General features: G+C 35.4%; 2 protein-coding genes across 2 annotated transcripts in view; one reads left to right on the forward strand and one right to left on the reverse strand.

The window, feature by feature from the left end:
* The first annotated feature begins 225 nt into the window (after positions 1-225).
* Positions 226-5,367, forward strand: LOC21410114 (filament-like plant protein 7). Its single transcript, XM_010109607.2, has 6 exons — positions 226-526; positions 1,269-1,378; positions 1,546-1,693; positions 1,776-4,122; positions 4,213-4,273; positions 4,471-5,367. Exons 2-6 carry the CDS (start codon positions 1,280-1,282, stop codon positions 4,963-4,965), a joined length of 3,150 nt encoding a protein of 1,049 aa, XP_010107909.1. The 5' UTR covers positions 226-526; positions 1,269-1,279; the 3' UTR covers positions 4,966-5,367.
* Positions 5,368-15,138: 9,771 nt separating this feature from the next.
* The window catches only part of LOC21410115 (O-acyltransferase WSD1), an 11,500-nt gene continuing 5,966 nt past the window's right edge, over positions 15,139-20,672 (reverse strand). Inside the window, exons 6-7 of the mRNA XM_010109608.2 lie at positions 15,908-16,045; positions 15,139-15,328 (exon numbers count right to left, since the gene is read on the reverse strand). Coding sequence (XP_010107910.1) covers positions 15,170-15,328; positions 15,908-16,045 — 297 coding nt within the window. The 3' untranslated portion in view covers positions 15,139-15,169. The remainder of the gene's footprint in view (positions 15,329-15,907; positions 16,046-20,672) is intronic.

Genomic DNA, 20,672 nt, shown 5'->3' on the forward strand with positions numbered 1-20,672 from the left:
TTGGTTCCACCACCAAACTCAATCCAATCTTGGTACTCTTACGAACCTACCAAACGGGACCAAAAGTGCCCATATGGTTTGTCCTTTACGAACCACTCTCCTGCGTGGTACTAAACAAAAGATTAGAAACACATCTTCTTCCACTACCATTGAAACCATTACTTATAATTGCCTCACTTTTGGCTCTTCTCTCTTTTGACTCCTTTCTTTTTTTTTTCCCTTTTTTTATCTCTCTTTTTCTCTGTTTCCCCTTTTTCTTTTTTACTCTCCTCTCTCTCTCTCTGTCTCTCGTGAATTATTATTACCATCCATGTCCCCTCTGGTAAACTGTCGGTGGGTGCAAGCATCCTATGACAATCTCACACTCAATGCTTCTCTCCAGCTGTTACTTTCTTTTGACTTTAATGTCCAACCCAAACTGCTTTCAGCTTCTCTCTGGTTTTCTTTTATCAGCTATTAGACTTCTTAGTGGATAATATTTGCATGAAGTAGTACTCCTTGCATTTTTGATGATACACTTTTCCAGGTGAGGAATTGTTGTAATTTTTTTTTTTTCTATTTTTATTGTTTTTCATGTGTTCTTTTGTTGTTTTAGTCAGCATGAATTCATGGGTTTATTTTATTTTATTTTATTTATTGAGTTTTGATATTTTGACACGCATGCTCTTATTTCTTGGTTCCAACAGTTTTCCAAAAACCATCATCTAATCCCAAGACCCATTTGTTTTATTAGTTTGTTTCACTAAGAATTGCAAGCTTATTGAGGATGGTTTTGTTGAAAAACTTGGAAGGATCAATGAGGTCTAAAGTTTATTATTATTATTTTTTTAATTGTTTGGGTGTGAAATCTACCTTTACAACGTTGTTTTCAGGGCTGTAATTCAAGGGTATTTGGTAACGACAAAATATTGAGCCCCATTTTCTGATCATAGAAAGTTATGAGCCACTTCTTGGCCATCCAATCTTTCTTTTCAAGAAGCCTTTTTATTTTTGTTTTATACTTGTCCTGTTTCTATTGTACTTATTCATGGTCTACAACTGATGAGAAGTAGTAGGAAGTGTTGAACTTAGTTGAAACTCCCTTCTTTCCAAAATTCTGTGTGGATTGTTCTTTAAATTGAGTGTTGCTTCAAATATTAAAGCTGAACTTAACATGTGTTGATCAAATGTTAATAACACAACATTCTCACTTGAAGTTTTCAGTTACAAGAAATCTTTTTAGCTCGGTACTTAGTCTTATTTATGTTTCCTTTTTGTTCTTCAAATAGAATCTAAAATCATGGATCACAAAACATGGCTATGGAGGAAAAAGTCTTCTTCTGAGAAGACGATTTTAGTGACCGACAAAGTTGTTAACCCTTTGCGAAGAACTGAAGATGTAAGTCAGTCACTTTTGGCGTTCACTTTCTTCCATTTTGCCTTATTTTCTGCCTCAATATGTTAGTCACTTTCTTTTATTCTCGTGATCACCTCAGAATATGTGTTGACAATTAATTCTAGTATCAGAATCTGACTATGTATCACAACATTTTGTTATGTTATTAGCTACACCCAAATCCGACAGAGAAAGGAGTTGGATCTGAGAGATCTGCGAAAACTCTTAACGAGAAGTTAGCTTCAGTCCTCCTAGATTGTCATGTTAAAGAAGATCCCGACATGAAAGACACAAAAATGGCAGAAGAAACTGTAACAGGTGACTCCCTACTTTCCCAAATGTTTCCTTTCTTTTAAGTATTTGAAGCTCATAGTTAAGCAATATTATAAATGTTCTTTAGGCAAAGAGAAGGCAGAACAAGAGAAAGTATCCCCAAAGAAAGAACTAGGCGAAGCTTTAAACAAGGGAGTAGCTGAAAGTGAAATATTTATTCAGTCAGATGATGCACTAAAAGAATGTAAGAAGCAATTAAGCATTGTTCGAGAAGAACAGGAGCAAAAGATACGCGATGCGGTAATGATGACTTCAAGAGAATATGAGAAGGTGCAGAAGAAATTAGAAGAGAAATTCGCAGAGACAAGTAAGCAGCTTGCGAGTCTAAGCGTTGAGAATTCTAATCTGACCAAGGCACTTCTAGTGAAAGAGAAAATGATCGAAGATTTAAACAGACGCAAGACTCAATCTGAAGCGGAATTCAGTGCGTTAATGACTAGACAAGATTCGACAGAAAAGGAAAATGCTTTTCTAAAATATGAGTTCCACATGCTTGAGAAGGAGCTTCAGATCCGGAACGAGGAAATGGAGTACTATCGTCGGTCTTTTGAGGCATCACAGAAGCAACATTTAGAGAGTTTGAAGAAAATGGCAATGTTGGAACAAGAATGTCAAAGACTTAGACCTCCAATGCGGAAGCGTCTTCCTGGTCCTACTGGGAATATGAGGAGTGACGTTCAAGTAAAGAGAAGAAACCAGACAGACTTGATGAGAAGAAGAAAGCCAAATCTTACAAAAGATTTGATTGTTAGAGAGGCCGCAGTAGAAAACTCTTCTGAAATTCTTAGCAAAGATATGAATTTCATGTTTGACAGATTGTGTATCGTCGAAGAAGAAAATGAAGCCCTCAAAAAACTTTTAAACAGGAAGAGCCCCGTAGCTGCTTCCAGATTTCTGGGTTCTGACATGCAGCTCCTGGAGCTTCATAAAGGCCAGAAATCCATAGAGCTGACAAGAGGTAGTCATATGGCAAATAAACTGTCTATGTCCTCGGATTTCGACATAAGCAGTGATGATGCTATTAGTTCTTCTGGATCTTGGGCTAATGCTCTAATTTCTGAGTTGGAACATTTCAAGAATGAGAAAGTCAAGGATCCACCTTACCGCAAAGCCTTTGAAGTTTCAGACATTAGCTTAATGGATGATTTCGTCGAAATGGAGAAGTTGGCGATAGTTTCGGCTGACAAACCTTCTGGAAATGGTTATCCGAGTTTAACTTGCAAGGATCTGGTTTCAGTTGCAGAAGACAGGGCACATGAGAAACCTTTTGACTGGCTTCAGGTTGTTTTGAGAGCAATGTTGGAGCAAAAGCATGTTTCGAAAAGAAGTCTAGAAGAGCTACTTGGGGATATCAAAATTGCTCTTGGTTTTGTCAACTCTCCAACAACCCGTGAAGCTGATAAAACCACCAAGTCTTTGACTCTTGCAGAAGCTGATACTCTTCCCATAAGTGGGTACCTCCCTTGGAATTCTCCAAAATGGTCTCTGGTCCAAAACACTGCACCAGAAGTAAGTGGAAACAGACATATTCAGCATGGTCTGAGTGAATCAATCTGTAAAATCATTAAGCTGATTCAAGAATTAAACCCCGCCTCTTTAGCTGAGGATCACTCTCTGAATACTGCAACAGAAAAGGATCAGAAGTTAAAACCATCAGCAACGCCAGTGGACTACTTTATTCGTGTTTTCCAGTGGACACGCTCGGGACTAGATGCCATTCTACAAAGATTTCTTCAAACTTGTGATGATCTGCTGAATGGAAAATCCGATCTTGAAAAATTTGCGGAGGAAGTGGCATCTACTTTGGACTGGATTTTGAATAACTATGTGGCGCCTAAGGAGGCCGCAAGCACAAGGGACAAAATCAAGAAGCATTTTGGTTGGGACGAGCCCCAGAGAGAAAATGATCTGCAAGTGTGTCTTCCAACTGAGGAATTGGATGTGGTTCAATCTGAAGAGCGGTCCCTTGGTTGGCCCTTGCTCAATTCTAAAGAAGACAGAAATGCATTGATCCAAGTGGACACGGCTCAGTACACACTGCAAGAAGAAAATAGAAAATTGAAGAATGAACTCAAGAATGTCATATCTACAAAGTCAGACATGGAAGCTAGGCTAAATTCGGCAACAGAAAAAGGCAAGGATTTGACGATACAACTTCAAGAATCACAACAAAGAGTTGGGAGCTTGCAAGCAGAACTGGAGGCTTTGAAAGAAACAAAGGGGACGATCGAACACCAGATTGAAAACGAGAAGTTGATCAACGACGATCTTGATACTCAGCTAAATGTTACCAAAGCTAAACTGAATGAAGTTTTCCAGAAGGTCTCATCTTTAGAGGTTGAATTGGAGGACAAACGTAACTGTTGCGAAGAATTAGAAGCGACATGTCTTGAGCTCCAACTCCAGCTAGAAAGGTAAACTTTTGTCTCTTGGATTTTCCTTTTGTGAAACTAAACAGTAACTGCTCTTAATAAGAAATTCTGATCTGAGGGCTGTATTGTCAGTGATCCAATGAAGGAAACTCCAAAGTGCAAAATAAACCAAGAGGAAAGGCAATCTCAATCTGTAAGTCCACTCCCACCTTTTTATTTTTTCTTTGGAAAATATATTCCAAACTTGAATTTTGATGTACTGAAAGCAATTACTTTTATGTTAGAGAAATTGAATACATTGTCTGCAGCCTGGTACCTTAATCTGAGACATTACACAATAAATTAAACTGCTTAAGTACTCTAATATGGAAGGTTTACTAAATTTTTCAGGGCTGGGAGATCACAACAGCATCAGCAAAGTTAGCAGAGTGCCAAGAAACAATAGCCAACCTCGGAAAACAGCTGAAAGCGCTAGCTACCCCGAGGGAAGCTGCCCTTTTAGATAGGGTTTTCTCCGACACAGCCACCAAGGACGAGAAGTTAAACAAGCGCTCTTCCCTACGCGACCGAATGCTGGCTGAGGATGATGCTAAAGCGGAGAATCTCAACTGTCAAAAAGTCAAAGACACTGCAAGCAGTGGAGATACTCAGAAGCCATCATTTCCTCAATCTGATGGTCAGAATGCCACCGAATCTTCTAATGTTGCGGTACATACCCCGGTTGCATGTCGGACTTCAAGCTGCAAACCAGGTAACAATGCAGCTGTGACTTTGGCTATTGTGCCGAGCAAGAAAAAGGGCGGCGGGTTTGATTTGCTAAGGAGGCTACTCCTTAGAAGAAAGAAGAGAAACAGTCAGAAACCACAATTCTCAGCCAAAGTTTGACGGTCACAAAGCCAAGAAAAAGCTAAGGCGAGAAGAATGTCATGGCAAGAGACCAGTGTGCTACATATATGCCTATGACTATGAGGCAATGAGAAATGGAGTGTTAAGAGTTGTTCATTAATTGTGGTGTTTTGTTGCTTGACTTTGACGAGTGAAGGTGGCATTAAAAAGGGAAAAAATGTTTGGGCTTCTTTTCTTTTCATACAGAGAGAGAGAGAGAGAGAGAGAGAGAGAGAGAGAGAGTTCTGTAATGCTGATGCGTGTATATATATGTTTGTTTGAAGAAACTTGAGACTCGGGGATATTAAAAAAACAAAAAAAAAAAAGTATAGTGATTGGTCATGTGGAGATATTCAGTGCATGATTGGTAGGACACGGCATAAAAGAAAGTGATGGAAGGGTAAGAGGAACTTTAATTGGGGACGAGGATAGTGTGGTGATTTTATGATATATCTTACGCACTCAAAATTCTGTCCACAAAATACCAACTTTTTGAGCCTTCCACATATACACATTTCCACATTTATAATAATTAAGTAAATTATTTTTTTACCGATCGTAAAAGAAACGTATGTTATTTATTTTAAATAATTTTAAACTCTGTTATTTACTTAATTTAGAAATAAAAGTTCTTTTAAAGCAATAAATTCACCTCTATTTATCGATGTAGGTGATTATTGATTGCTTAAAAAAAATTCTTAAACTATTGATTTAAAATGTATAAAAACTTTAAAGACATCAGACTTTATTTTTAAATAATAGAATTAAATATAACGGGTGAAATGATCGACGAAAATTGTATAATATTTAAAATTATTATGTGAGTCAACAAAAGAACTATAGAAGAATTTAGAAGTGTTGAGTCCGAAAATCGTAATTTATGCATCTTACTGCAGTGACACGAATGAGAAGAAAAGGTCGTATCGAAAGAAGCAGATTTTTCTTTCGGTAAATATATGTTCTGAAGTAGATAGTTCTAGACATAGAGAATAGACTAAAATGATTAAAAATTTAGGACTGGTAGCCAAGACAAGCATGCCACTTAGAAGCAAATACTTTGTTGATGGAGAACGCAAGTATTGGTGTGGCGATAGATGACTGTTGTGGCCACTTATACAAGCCATGTTTAGGGTAGATTTGGTAGTGATTTTTAGAATCCAAAATCAATTCTTTAGTCATTTACAGTTAAAATTTATATTTGGTAAAGATCATAAAAAGTGATTCTTAGAGAATTTTTGAAGAATTTAAAGTCAAAATCAAAAGCAGCCCAAAGACAACTTTGACTTTTAAATTGTACGGCAATCACTTTAAAGTACAATTAATGAAACGTTCATTATACCCTTAAAATCAATACTTTTATAATTATAATTTACCAAATACTTCGCTATTTTTTGTAACAGCTATTTTTTTTTTAAACACAACTAACAACAATTTTTTTTTTAAAATCTACAGCACTATTAAATTGACCCTAATCTTACCATGTAGTAGGAATGGCTCCGTGCAAAGATCCTTCAAACAAAGAAGGTTGAGAATTCTATGGAAACATTATTCTTTAGGCAAATTAAGAAACATAAATTAAATTCTTTTTCATATTGGGAACACAAATAACATTTGACAAAAGAAAAGATTTAAAAGGAGAAGAAAGGGTTGCATATCTGGTGTGGACAAATGGAGAGGTCCAAGCATGATGTCATCGGAGCCGATATATCTAGAACAAAGGGAGAAAGAAGCTATTAAGGTCTGTTGTAACATGATGTGACGCTCCTGAATCAAGGAGCCATTGGGATATGTTAGAATGAGATTGAGGTGGTGTTTCGTTTGTAATGTTGGCATATGTTAGAAGAACATGTATCTCTTGGCGGAATGACCTTATTGTCCATAAAATTTACACTTGATAAGGACGCATGACTTGTTCTTTTGCAACAAAACTCAGAAAAAATTTGAACTCGAGTTACAACTTTATTTAAGTTTATGTTCTTTTGTAAAATTTGAGTTTGAACTCGAGTTTAGGGCTAAACTCGAGTTCAAGTTTTCTTTTCAACTCGAGTTCATAAACTCGAACTCAAGTTAATGAACAATATTTTTTCTATTCTTAAAAATGTCATAACTTTTTCGCTTTATTTCTGATTGAGATGATTTTTTTTCTATGCATTCACAACGAAAAGACGAATAAAACCCCACCCATATACCCTATTAAAATTTTTCATCACCATTGAGTTTTTATTAAAATACTATCTAAATAAAAATTTATGTTTTGACTCACCCAAATACAAACTCAAAGGCCTCGTTCACAAAAAGATTCTCAATTCAAATCATAACTCAAATGTACACATAAAAACACAAACTCAAGTTACAACTTCAACTCAAGTTATAACTCAAACTCAACTCAAGATACTCAAGTCACTCTAACTCAAAAATGCAAAAGAACAACCCCTAGTTTCTTGGCGTATTAAATGGAGGGACTAGGAGTGGCAATTCGTGTCACGTGTCATGTTTTGATCGTTTTTTCTAAATTTACAGTCAACCCGAACACGACCCGTGACACGAAATTTTTAAAAACCCCAACACGAACACGACACGACCCGAAAATGACCCGTGACACGAAATTGACCCGTGAACCCGAAATTGACACGAAAATTGTATACTTTTATTTAGTTTTTTACATATTAAAAATAACTTAAAATTCGTAACACACTAAATTATAATAACATCCATTGAAATTAAGCAAATAATAGTATAAGATTTTGAGTATGAAAAATATATGTATTTTTTAGTTTTTTACGAGTTTCGTGTCGTGTTCGGGTTAGGCGGGTCTAACCTGAAATTGACCTGTGTTTTTCGTGTCAATTTCAGGTCGACCCAATTCTGACCCGAACCTCTTATTTCTCAACTCTAACCTGCAAAACTCGTATCATTTTCGAGTCGTGTCATTGTGTCATGACCCATATTGCCGGCCCTAGGAGGGATCTTATTGTCCATAAAATTGACACTTGACGAGGTATATGTGATTTTAAACTTTGATTTTGGGTGGTGGGTTCATCCATTGGGTTTAGCTCGTGCCAGTTTATGAATGCTCTGATGCCATGGAGAATTTAGAGAGAACTTTTTGTGAATGACTTGGGCAAAATTTATTGATAGTAATGTGTGCAGTATTATATTGTTTCTAGCCACTAAATAAATCAGGAAACTTTTTATAAAGAAACCAAATAAAGGGGAAACTAGCTTAAAATACACAAAACATTGATATCAATTACATTTCCATGATTCATTAGTCTCATTGAGATTGATTTTCCTGCTTGTTAGGTTTCCAGAATCTCAATACTTTGCAAGAGATAAGTGCTTTCTATGGTAAAGTAAAGTTTCCTCAATGATGAGTGAGTATTTTATTCACAACTCAAGTATTTTTGAGCTTGAGTATTTGTAAAATTTTAAGCATTTTTATTAGTTTAATGTATTTTTATTTTGTTTTTGTATAGGTTAAAGTTAAAATGGAATAAAAGGAGCGAAAATTTAACTTCAAAATATACTTCAGTATTTAGGGAATACTATGTCATCCGAAGTCCAAATGAGGTGATCTTGGTGGCGTTGGAAAGATAAGAGGTAGAGCTACAACTTTTGCGAGACATCCAACACTAATTCGGTCATATAGAAGGTGAAAATCCTCCACAAAGTTAGACACCCGCTGCAGCGAGAAATTCATCTACTACAGCAGATTTCCTGCCCAAGACCAGTGCATGAATGGTGCACTGCAGCGTCCATTTGCCTTCCCACTCATCCTCTGCAGCGGAAAAATGATCCGCTACAGTGGTCGTGCCAGTTTCGCTAGGATTTTTTCAAAAACCTTAGCGGCGCCGCAGTGAGAAATTGATCCGCTGCAGCACCTCCACACGAAATGCTATCAATTTGAGCTGATTTGGAAAGATATAAAAGGGGAGAAGGCTCATTTTCCCAAGATGGTGGAGAATTGGGAAGGAAACACAAGATAGAGAGCCAAAATTCCTAGAGAGAGGAGCTTGAGTTGATGATTCTTGGAGGATTCGTGGTGGATTCTTGGAGGATTCAAGCTTGAATTTCATCTCCATAAGAGTTCCTTCTTCCTTTCTCTCACCCTAGTCTTTCTTGAGATTTATATTTGTGGATATTGTGTTGAACATATTTTCATTTATGGATTTCTTGATAAGATTAGTTATAGATTTCTCTATGTTGAGCTAGATTTCTTATGTTAGGGGGATAGATGTAATTTTACCATGGCAATGTTTTGAAAATTCTAGTGCTTGTTAATTAAATTCATTTCTAATCATTTGTGTTTCTCTATGCTTATTGTCTAATTTGATTATCCATTGAATTAGAGATTTAGTTATGTGGATTTAGTCTTAGGAAAGTCATTTGCACATATTGGGATTTGGGAAACACAACCTAAGTTTATTGAGTTCGGGAGGCCAATATAATTTGGGTAATCACTAAATGGGTTTATGCTTAATAAACGCTTAATGGATTGGTTTAATTGGGATATTACTTGATTCATTTTACGTATTATTTTGCTTGGTACTCAGGAGGAGTAAGATTACATTAGAAAACCTGTGATTAATGATTAGAGTGAAATTTCTTAACAAGCTCTTGATTTGGATAGACATTGTCTAGTGAGGTGAAATCAAAACCCCTAGCTAACTTTTATTATAGAATTCTCTTCGATCCACCTCTTTTTACTTGCTTTATTAGTTTACTTTTATCGTTTTAATTAGTTTGTTCTCTCAATTAAGTTGCCTAGATAAAGTTGAGTTATGATAATCGCGGTACTTAGCAGCAATCTGATACTCAATCCCTGTGAAGACGATACCCACTCATCCTTTACTATCAAAACTTGACATCGTATTCTTGCTGGTTTACAACCTCTCTACTTTTTCATAATAGTATAATTCTGTATATTGCGTAAAAATTAATTATTTGCGGTACATTTTGGCCTTTTGTATATTTTGATTATTTTTTCATAATGGTATGTTTAATAAATTATAAATACTTTTATTTTTTGTTTTTCATTTAGTTGATTTTATTTCCTTTTTTGGCATTGATAATGAAATTAAATAATAGCATGTTTACTTACCAGGATTAAAGAATGTGAGTGGGGAATGAGAGTCAATCCCATGTTTACTTGCTCTTTTTTATCCTGGAATAGGAGTGAGATTGGTGGACCCTACTCAAATTTGAGATTGAGAAATGGATTGGCACTCCCATGCCCCCCCTTGGGATTGAGACTCCTATTCCTAATATTAATATTAATTTACTATTATACCCTTATTTTACTTATAAATACACAATTAAAAATAAAATTCAAAAAATAATAAATGCAACATATATTTATTATTTTATTTGCCTAATATTATAATATTAGCATAATTATTGTTAACTTTAATATAATAAATATGTACTTTATTTTTAATAAATTAATAATATATTTTATTTTTTAACACTATTTTTTATTTATATTTATTTTATTTAAAATTTATTTTTATATTTTAAATAGTTGTACAATTTATATTTATTATTTTAGTACCCAATTATTACACTAAATATTTTAATTATGATTAATTTTAATATAATAAGTACACAATATATTTTTTAAATTGAAAATATCAAATTGATTTAAAGGGTATATTAGTACTTTTACACTTTTTCATTCTGATTCTGGGTGTAAGTAAACGTATGGATGAGATTTGGAATGACTCCGATTCTGAATCCTATCACTGTAAACAGCTTATTCTGACTCCGATTCCTCACTTCGAATCCTACCCACTCTGAATCCTACCCACTCCGATTCATGGTCATTCCGATTATGTGTAGGTAAACATACTTTATTAGACCCTTGAATACGAGACTCGGCCACGGCACACTGAAGACCTTGCATGGTGCCATGGGCTGAGGAAGGGGTGTGAAGATCACCCAAGCGAGTTGCAAGGCATGAGGATGTTGCAGACCAAGGCCGGGCCAGATGGGAGCAACAAAGGAGATAGGGGAGCTGGCAGGTAGCAGTGCGCCCTTGAGATTAGATGTCGCGAGAGCAGTGCACAGACGGTGCGCGTTGGCAGGACGCTGTGCGCGCTGGCAGGAGGCAGAGCGTGCGCGCGCGCAAGGCAGACTGCGCGCATAGGTAAACCTTGGTGGGTTGGTTCGGACAGAGGCCGAAATAGGCGCTAGTGGGCCGCGTGGCGTGCTGACTAGGCACCCTTGGTGCTGTTGCGAGATTCACGACTTTGTGGACGTTGTGGCGCGGTACAACGGCTAAGTGGTGCGCGAGATCCGTGGGAGTGGATCACTGGTGGCGCGAGTCGTGGGGGCGACTCAGTCAAGTGGTTGGCTAGACATGTGCGAGAGTTGGGCGCCATGTGGACCCTTATCTGTGCAGAGCAGATCATGGGGCGTGCGTGTGTGCCAGGTGGCGTGCCCAACAGAGTGACTTGCTGCCCATGACCGAGAAACATGGCAGAGTGGGTCAAACCGAGTTAGTGGCTTAGAGATAAGCCTGATGATGCTATCACGTGCAGGGGGACGTGTTAGTGGGATTTTGTATGCGCCTAAGTGTGGGGACACGTGGCGGGAGTTGGTGAGCCAACTAAACCTAAGTGGCTGGGGTTGTCAGCCACACTTGTCTATAAATAGAGTGGCCGGGCTACTGTTGAGGGAGAAGGGAGGAAGGAATTTGAGAGAGATTCTGAGTGTGTAATCCTAAGCCTTAGCCTTGTGTATTCCTTTTATATGAGATTAATAAAGGGTTGGAAAAGAGTTTCGGTAAATTGAGTATTGCTTGTGTTCTATTGTGTTCGGTTTTTGGCTAATCTCTGTAGTGTAGGAATTGGCTGGCTGAGTCTTGGTGACTTAGCGCCATTATCATAATTTCATGATCGTTATAATACTTATTGTGCACCCACAACAGTTGTACTCTTTAACTCCATTTCTAGAAGTATCAAGTATGTTATATTCTATATCATAATTTATTTATTTTCATGATAATGGAAATCTCTTTACTGTAGCCTAAAGCCATCTTCAATTAAACTTGCTGCTGTCATTATCAAAATTTGCTAATCGTCATTATAATTGTTGTGCAATCATAGTTGGTTGATTCTGTCTATTTTCAAAAGTAAGTTCATTATAATAATTTTTTTGTCCTTATGATAACAACAGGTTGAAAATGGTAATGACATAGACTTGAGGATTTTCAGTTCTTGCCTGGAAAAGGAAATCAAATAAAAATGAATAAATAGGGGGTGCGTTTGGAATTAGTTTTAAAATGATTTTGTTTTTTGTATGAAAATGAAAATGAAAACGTTTTCGTTTTCATTTTTGAATTATTTCTGAAAATGCGTTTAGTAATTTTATTCAGATATTGATTTCAGTTTTAAAAAAAACTGAACTGCATTTAATGGTTTAATTTTTGAAAACATGTAATTATATTTAAAATAATAATATATTAAATAAATAATATTATTAAATATATTAAATAATAATATATTAAATAAATAATATTATTAAATATATTAAATAAACAAAACGATAAAAACGGTAGAAGATGGTGGCGGGCAGTCGGAGAAGATGGTGGCGGGCTGTTGTCTCGTTCATAGAGAAGCTTGTTCCAGTCAAGCTCCAATGGTTGTTTGCACTCTCCCCTCTTCCGTGAGTGAGAAAAGGAAAAGAAGAAAATGAAAACGGTATTATACCGTTTTCAGTTTTTTAGAAAAAGACAAAAACGTTTTTGTTTTTGTTTTTTAAAAAGTTTTGTGCCAAACGCATTTTCAGAATGCATTTTCATTTTTTAGCTTCAAAAAACGTGAAAAATGGAAACAAAAACAAAAACAAAAAGGGCCAGAATTTTTAGAGGTTTGCCTCAATTAATTTGAGACTATTCATTATCATGTAGAAGATGTCTACAAGAGAAAATCACATACCTCACAACTATCTGTTTTTATCTAATTTCTTTAATAGTCATCTAATATAATGAAGTTACAAGGTTGATCTGTGAAATCTTTTGCATAGGAAATAATTACTTGGGTATAATTGGACTTCACAACTCAACATTGCAACATTCTAAATTACTAAATTTAGAACATATATATGATGACATAAAAAAGTTTTTGTACAGTGGTATTCGTATGTCTTTTTTTTTTTTTTTTTTTTTCCCTACTGTGATTTAGTATGCCTTATACCGTGATATTTGTTGTTAGTAATCAATTTCCTTTATTATCATCATCGTGATAAAACTAGGTGAAATTAGGATCACTATATACATGATATCTGATAGGTTTATGGTAAACTGAAATATTAAACATTTTTTGTAATGCATACTAGCTAGCAGTTTTGCTGCGTGAGAGCTTTTGAATAAAAATGATCTTTGAATTATTTCAGGGAAAAGATATAAATGCATTGCGTACAAGTACTAATATGCATCATATAATTAAGTGTATAAGTGCTCATCACATCATTTTGTGAGTGTGTGTCATGAAAACAAAAATTTAAGCTTCACTTGTTAAGTCTGTAAATGCCTGGAAAATGCACCAATCAAGTCTATATATTTCTTTACGCACAATTGCTAATTACGATGATTACGAGGCCTGCATTAACCATTTAACCTCTACTAGAGGTGTCAATTGGGCCGGGCCGTTCATGGACGGCCCGGCCCAGCCCGCTACAGTAGTAAATTCGACACGGCCCGGCCCTGTACTGTTATGGGCCGGGCCGGCACGGCACGCCAGAAGGGCCTGGGCTGGGCCTCATGTTTGACGCCCGCAGCCCAGGCACGGCTCAGGCACGGCCCAGGCACGCGAATGGCTAGGCACGGGCCCGGGACCCGGAAGGCCAGGCACCGGCTAGGCACGGCCCAGGCACGCGAAGGGCCAGGCCCGCGACATGAAATTTTAATGAGGTTTGAGGCATTTTAGGGCCAATTGGCCGACTTATGCCGTCTGGTCAACTAATCATTTTCTTATAATTATTCATATTAATTCAATAAAATCACATATTTTTGGGGCATATGATATATTACCTTTTTTGTCATCAAATTTGAAATTAAAAAAAAATCCTAAAAATATTGCTAATCATAAGTGAAACTCAAGTGCATTAAGAAAATTAGGTTAAGATTGAGTTTAGACATAACAGAATCTTCTAGAAGCACTTAGGTTTTGTAATTTACTTATCCTAGAATACTGCACTCTTTTTTCCTTCACTAAGGTTTTGTCCCAATCTCACCACGAGGTTTACATGACAAGGTTTTTAACGAGTTGATCATTTATGTGTACTTATTTGTATTATCTCAATTTAATAAAATCACATTTTTTGGGGACATATGATATATTTTCTTTTTTTTTAATTAAATATTGAAAAAAAATTAAAAGGGCCAGGGCCGGCCCGTGAAGGGCCTGGGCCCAGGCTCGGCCCTGGCCCTTATAGACTAGGGCCAGTGCTGAGCCTGAGGGTTTCTCCTCAGGCCCGGTCCTGGCACGGCCCAAGCCTGCCATGGGCCTGGGGTTAGAAGGGCCCAGCACGGCCCTTTTGACATCTCTAACTTCTACAGGCTAGCTATAAAAGAGATTGTAAAATTAAGGTTTGTCGTCAACGTAAATTTTAAACATCACCGAAATCGTGTATTAACCCCGATTAGAAATCTATATATTTCTTTACTCAACAAATCGTGTATTAACCACGAATATACGATTTGGTGTCAATTTTGTTGTGAGATTATATAGAATTGACTACTCTGGCCCAATTTCATGACTTCGTTTCAGGATGTGCTGGACATCAACTTACAATTGGTGTTAGCTTCTAGAAGCCGAAATTATGGGTTAACAAGCTACAGTGAAATATAATATGGTATAGAATGTTGTCTTTAGTGTCCTTTTCAAAATAGAATAGTCGTATAAATATAACGTCCTTTTTCTATATTTCAATTTCAGAATACAATACAACAGTTTTTATTTCTTTACTACATGGTATAGAATGTTGTCTTTAATTCGAGTTGATATGTGACTTTATGTGAGAAGTTTTTACTATAATAAGAAAGTTAGATGTGATTATTTCTGAAAATTTTTTACTATAACAAAACTCGAATTGATAAAATGAACGAGACCTTATTAAAAATTTATATATTTCTTTAGTCAACAAATACGATATTGTATTTTATTTGTTAGTATGCATTTATGCTACCAAGAGACAACAAATCTTAGCAGGGTTTGACGGTGTCTAAGGCAGCTTCTTTCATTTCATACAAGGCGTCTTCAAAGCATTGAGCAAGAAACTCTGGGTCAGGGATGATGTCTTTGGCCACCAAGACTTGCATGTCTGCCCTTCCAGCGTAGCTCAACATGTGCATTGTTAGTGCCTGCATTTTCCACCAACGGACAGTACTGATCATATTATATTCATATATATTATATATATACATTTATATAATCGATTAATTATTGTGATAAACTTGGGCTTCTATTTTCTAATCGCTTGAGATATATAAATAAATTGTACTGTGTAACAGATTTCTGTATAATATCAGAAAATCTCATTTAAAAAGGTTTAATGTACTAGCTTTTGGAGACATTTTTTAAATATTTGTATTGTTTATTAGCAAATTTTATATTTTTTTTTTCTCATTAGACTCTTTTAAAAATGTGATTTTAAACACTAACTCAAAAAGAATAGTTTTTATTCTTTTATTTTATTGTTTAAAAGTATAGTAAAAACCGGGCCATAACACAACATATATGTTCTTTTAATTCATAGATTTAAATAAAAAGACTTGAAATGAATTTTAAATTTTTGTGAATGAAAATGATGTAGTAAAAAGATTAAATTGTGTTTCGAACCTATGAAACGAATGCCTAGGTATATGCCAACCCATGTGTATATCAATCAAATTACTCATTGGAACGTGAGAATTAGTAGTGAAGTTATAAGAGGCACAAACATGAGGCAAACTGGATGAAGTTACTCTGATGCAAGTTACAGGGTTGTCTCCGATTGCAACGTCCTCTTGTGGGCCAACCATATTGGAGATGAGAAAGCTAGTGTTGCAAAAGAACCTGTAACTAAAGACACCTGCAACCTATAACAGAAAGACACACAAAAATAAATAAATAATTAATTAATTAATTAAAAGTATGGAAAATGAGTGAGAGGACGACGAGCAGTCAACTTAATTTTTTATTTTTCATAACAATGGATGGGGAACTTCCATGATCTTCTGTACAGGCTGAATCATATAAGAACAAAAATAATTATAAATTTAATGGGCGTTTGTGATTTAATGGTTTAGGGTCAGTTGGACACTACTGTGTTGTTGAGAATTCTTACTCTTGCTTGCTGTGACCAGAAGCATATGTAACATCTCGTTTTATATTTCAATAAATAAAGCACTTTTTTAATGAGGAAATTACAATAAAATACAATACAAAAACTAATCTTGATGTTCTTGTACAACTTGAAGTTTTCGTACATGTCGATTCCATGCTCTAGCATCGTAGTGACACAAAATTATAACTATAAGTAAGAAGATGATGATAGCTACCATAATAAAGTTTATAGCTATTAACAAACAATAATCATAAAAATTAAGAAGAAGGAGATTGTTGAGGAACATTTTTAGAGAGTGAAATTTGTGGGTGAACATGAAGGTTAGAAAACTCAATTATTTATAAGGTAAAAAAAAACTAGCCATTCTTGACCATTGGAATTAAGATTGGATGATTTTGTCCTTAACCGTTAAGAACAGTATTCTGACCGTTGGAATAACTATCGGAACAATATTTGGATGATTTTACCCTTGGTTAATATTTTGAGGAAAATATCATTGGAAATATCAATCGATATTTAAAATTATGGAGAAGACATTAAGGAATATTAGAGATTTAATGGTGAAGTCAGGTTTCAATTTTGATAGTTTGAGGTGTTAGTTTCAAGAAAAAAGGCCTTTTGTGAATAAATAATTAAGGGTTAAGATGACTTGATGAAATTTAGTAAAAATTTACTATCGATAAGTACAAATCAAGGAGTACGATGGAGAAATCAGAAACTTAAAAGGGCAAGTATAAGAATAGAAATTTTGAAGTTTGTTTTAACAAACGGACCAATGAATAGTAGTAAGCCAGTAGTGACAGGCCCAATAGTAATGGGCTAATGAATAGTATAACCCTTTAAAAAAAAGAGAAAAGAGAAATCAAGAAGGATGAAGAAGAACTTAGAAAGCCTTCAGAAAATATTATTTTATTAAAAACACTATGCATAAATAATATTTTATTATGCATAGTAATTACATAGTACTCCAGAATTTTTTTATAAATAGGATTTCATAATTCATTATTCATTATCTTAGAATTTCAAAAACGAAATTCTTTCTTTGTTCCTCTCTTTAAAATACTTCCTAGTGGAGGTTCTAGTTCTAGTCTTCGAGGGTCAGAGTTCTACTGATAAGGTACGAGTTCTAAACTCGTTATGCTTTATAGTTTTGATTTACTATGGTACTGCTTAAGTAAATAATCTAGGTTAATCCATTAGAAGTCGTTAAAATACTTAATTATCGTAAACATGAATAATACTCGTATGTTGAATAGTGCCGGTATACGTGAAATCGTGAATAGTTTCTGAATGCATAAGTAGTCATTATATGCATGAATAGTACTCATATGCGTAAATGTACACCTATACGTGAATAATAGCGTATATGTGAATAGTATCCATACATGTGAATAGTACCCTATGCATGAACCATACTGTATGATTGAACAATACCGTACTATACCTATGAATACTGTATATGTGAATTTTACAGACTCTGGAGAAAGGACTGAAGGACCAAATGATTGGACTTAATGGACAACATGACTGGACAAATTTATGGACTTGAAAGTGAAGTAAAAATGGGAAGTAAAAATAGAATAGTAGTACCATATGTTTAGTTATTATGTTAGTATTATTAAGTTATTTTGGTTACTGATATAGTATTGTGATTGTTATTATATTGGTTAGGAGTATATTTTCCTATGGGAAGCTGAGACAAAGTAAGTAAAGTTCTCACCTACAACACAAGTTAAAGTATTTTGAAAGTTATTTTCAGTCTGTTTATATTTGTTATGTTCTGGTTATAACTTTTCATTTACCCAAATAAATATTCAGTTTCTCCATATTTACTATGTTAAAGTGTTGCATTCACTTTATAGAAAAAAGAAAGTTTAAGGTCTATTAATAAGACCACAGGAGAAACTGCCTAAGTAATTACTCAAAGTTTGTTTTAAGGTCAGGTGCCTTCATAAGAGCGCAGAGCTCAATAGAAGTTATTAAGCTAATGATTGACAAATTAAATAAGTTAAAATTTTGCAGGCAGCATTCTCTAGGGCCCTGAGAAAAAGAAAAAGAAGTAAAGCATGAGTATATATGAGTTTAAACCTTCACGTGAGACTTTGACTTTACTTACTGAGTGTTAGCTCATCAATTTATTTATACTTGTGTTGTAGGTAAGGGAAAAACTACACTGAATTAAAGTGGAGGATGAGCAAGGTGCCAAACTGGCGTGTTAGTACATATGAAACCGACCTGTTGTAAGAAAAGTTTAAAAGGGGGCACCATTATATTTTAAATAATTACGAGTGTGTACATATTTAAGACTTTATGGTGTGAAATTTTAAATTTGTTCAAATTTTTGTGTAGTACGTGTTTTCAACTATTGTAATATATTTGGGTATTCGTATCTTTGTAATAGTTACCTTTTAAAAGAAAGATGTTACAACATATATGTTTTTGGTAAATATTTTAACAGAACTGTTGTGAATACAAAGAAGCATAAATTTAGGTGTTTGGTAAATTGTGTATAAAATTTTTGTGGAGATGTATAATGACAAAAGTAGACATACTTTATCACACATTTATAGTTAGTTTTATTTCTATTTTTATGGTCAATATTAAAATATAAAAAAATATAATTTTAATTTTATTAATTAAAATTTTGTTTAAAAATAAATTATTTTTATTGATAGGAAAAATTTATTCATCTATTAAATTTCTTATTTATTGTTGTTATTTTAAAAATTTTGATAATTACTAAAAATATTTGAATAAAATTTAGCATATTATACTTGTTAAAGATTTTTAATTTTTAATTTTTAAATAACTATTTTAAAAACATATGTTTTTTAATTTGATTTGGAAAAAGTAAAATATGTAGATTGATAATTAAGTTTTATTATTAAAGTTATCTTTGTAAATTTAGATAATGACACTAGAAGCTCCTGTGCAAAAGTATCCTTCAACCTTAGAGGTGTCAAATGGGCCGGACCGTCCATGGACGGCCCGGCCCAGCCCGTAATAGTGCATGATTCGGCACGGCCTCGTTCGTTACTGTTACGGGCCGGGCCGGCACGGCACGTGTAATGGACAAGGGCTAGGCCTCAACTTCTCAGCTCGCGGCCCAAGCACGGCCCAAGCACGTGGAGGCCCGCGGCACAACCCTTATTCGGCCCGGCCCAAGCCCGTGAAAGGCCCACGAAGAAGCCCATTTCATTTGGTCCAGTAGGCCCTTTACGGGCCCAACGTTCGGCACGTGACGGGCCTCCCGTTTGGCCCGTCACGTGCCTCCCGTTTGGCACGTGATGGGCCAAACGGGAGATCCGTCACATGCCGCACGTTGGCCCGCGAAGGGCCCAACGGGAAAAAACTGAATTTTAACCCAAAAATTCCTTATAAATACCCCTTAATTCCACCAGAAATCCCACACAACAATTCACTCTCATCTTCTCATCTCACTCTCATTCTATCTCTCAATTTCTCTCTTTGATTTTGATTCTAAGCTTTTTTCTCGTGTTCATTCATTTTCTAGCTCTTTCATTTACAAAGTTCAATCAAGTTCTATCAATTTCCAGAAAATGGCCTCACCAAATTTCTCAAATTTCACTGCTCTTCCTGAGCTTAGTGAGGAGACATTTTTTGAGGAAGAAATGATGCCTTCCAACCCCACCCCCACTGAACTAGAAAATGCTCCGGTGGATAATGCTTCAGTATACAACGAAGAAGCTGGAGAACGCAGTAGAGGAAAAAGACCGCGAACTTCTCCGGCATGGTAGCATTTCACCGAGGAGCCCCGACCAAATCCAAAAACAGGTGAGATGGAAATTCGTACGGTATGTAAATATTGTAAAAATCACTTTTCTAATAAAAAGGGTGGGGGTACTGGTCATCTGGATAGACATTGGAAAATATGTCTACCGTTGCACCAAGGTGGAAGTGTGGACTCCCACCAACAAACACTACAGCACATGGTTTACAAAATTTTACATACAATGCACAACGTGCTCGTGAGGCACTAGCTAAATTTCTAGCTAGTGCCGAATTGCCTATTTCTTTTGCAGAGGATGCCTCCTTCGAAGAATTCATCCAGACAACCTTTGCCCACAATTTAAATGGGTAAGTAGAAACACAACTCGTTCTGATTGCATGAAAGTTTTTTATGCAATGAGACAATCTCTTGTTGATAATTTTAGGACTTTTAATGCTATTGTGTCTTGCACTTCTGATGTGTGGGAGGGGTGTAATAAAACTGGATATTTATGTGTCACAGCGCACTACGTTGATGACGATTGGGTTTTACAAAAAAGAATAATTGGTTTTCGTTTATGTCCATATCCTCATAACGCAACAGCTATTTTCAGTACAATAATAGAAATTTTTGGGTTTTATGGGATAGA

Source organism: Morus notabilis, unplaced genomic scaffold, assembly GCF_000414095.1.
Source record: "Morus notabilis unplaced genomic scaffold, ASM41409v2 Scaffold45, whole genome shotgun sequence".
Lineage (NCBI taxonomy): Eukaryota > Viridiplantae > Streptophyta > Magnoliopsida > Rosales > Moraceae > Morus > Morus notabilis.